Genomic DNA, 1,488 nt, shown 5'->3' with positions numbered 1-1,488 from the left:
TCGTCGCTGTCCGCCGGCACTGCCACCTGCCCGCTGTTGAACTCGGCCAGCACGTCCTCGTGCTCCGACAGCAGCTTCACGGTGAGCTCGTACAGGCAGCCGGCGTCTCTGCGACCAGAGTACCTACCCCGAGGGAGAGAGCGAGCGCCCCGGGCAGGCTTCAGCCCTGCAGAGCAGGTACTCTGGGGCCAGCTCTTAACGGAAATTAATCCTGCCGGCCGGTACTACCAATGACCCCATTTTACAGATAAGGCAACCAAGGACGGAGAGAGAAAATGACTCGCTCAAGGTCCGAACCCAATAACTAAATCCCAGATGGGCCAGACCGAACTTTGGGACCAAAACCAAACCTGCCGAGAAACTTCTTGTTTGGATCGCAGATGGATATTGAAAAACAAAACCAAAAAAGCTTGTCAACATTTAAAACTCAAGAGGGGAGGCAGATTTCCACCTTCTCCTGAAAACCCGTGGCCCATGTTGTCGCAGCCTCTAGAGTAGGGAGGCAGGGGTCCCTGAAGCGGAGTAGCCGGTTCCAGTTGGCCCTCGACCCCACTCCCCTAGCCCCCTGGCCGCTCACCAGTCCTTCACCACGATCGCCGGCTGAGTGGTGTCCAGTAGCTCCTCCCAGTAGCCCTCAGCCTGCAGATCAATTATCTGCGCTTTGCGACACCACCTGGGAGACTGGGAGTTAGGATGGAGTGGAGGCTCCTCCCCTCCCCTTCCCATCCGTCCCCCTTCTTACTCGAAGGAGGAGGCGAAGTACTTCTTGACGCTCTCATCATGGATGAATTCCACCCCACAGTCTCCCGGCAGCTCCTCCACCCTCCAGCCGTCCCCACCGTGCTCCACGTCGCACCAGCCCTCCAGGTCCTCTGTAGGAACACGACAGCCCCATGCTGGCCACCCAGTCCCTGCGAGGGTGTGGGGAGACTGGCTCTTGCCCCCATCGTGGAGGGAGGGCAAATGTGGTCCTTGAACGTTGGGCAGAGGGAGGTGGGAACGGTGAGCACTTCTGGTTTTCCCCCGGATTTTCTCACGCTCTCGGGAGGGTCTTCCGCGGAACCTGTCTTGCCCCAGGTCCCCGGGGATGGAAGGATCCCCAAGGAAAGAGGACCCCCCCAAACCTAACCCAGGGAGCAAGACAGAAAGATAATACTACAGTACGTATTGGGGATACTCTGTGCTGGGCACAGCGCCAAGCACTTTATCTCATCTACCGCTCAAAGCAAGCTGGCCTTGTTACGGCCCATTGTATGGAAGGGGAAGCTGAGCTCCCAAGGCCAGGGTGACAGGGCGCGACCCCTCACCTTCCCCACACGGGTTGCGCAGCAGGTTGCGCCGCCTCTTGCTGAGGAAGTAGAACTGCTGCCAGTGGTCGCGCTCGTCCTCGGGGCCGTCCTGGGGCACTAGACCCTCCTGCTGGCATTTGAGCAGCCACAGGGGGGCGCCGTCCACCAGCTCCTTCCAGCGCAGGCACACCAAGCGGCA

At 59.7% G+C, this 1,488-nt stretch overlaps 1 protein-coding gene across 1 annotated transcript in view; it reads right to left on the bottom strand.

Moving 5' to 3' along the window:
- Positions 1–1,488, bottom strand: part of FBXO2 (F-box protein 2) — a gene marked incomplete at its 5' end in the record, with an annotated part of 1,899 nt that extends 411 nt beyond the window's left edge. Inside the window, 4 exons of the mRNA XM_010850184.1 lie at positions 21–123; positions 578–673; positions 743–872; positions 1,308–1,488. Coding sequence (XP_010848486.1) covers positions 21–123; positions 578–673; positions 743–872; positions 1,308–1,488 — 510 coding nt within the window. The remainder of the gene's footprint in view (positions 1–20; positions 124–577; positions 674–742; positions 873–1,307) is intronic.

This window comes from Bison bison, unplaced genomic scaffold (genome assembly GCF_000754665.1).
Source record: "Bison bison bison isolate TAMUID 2011002044 unplaced genomic scaffold, Bison_UMD1.0 scf7180017864289, whole genome shotgun sequence".
In the NCBI taxonomy this organism is placed as follows: Eukaryota; Metazoa; Chordata; class Mammalia; order Artiodactyla; family Bovidae; genus Bison; species Bison bison.
Note: the sequence above shows the minus strand (reverse complement) of the source record. Positions and strands in the feature narration are given on the sequence as shown.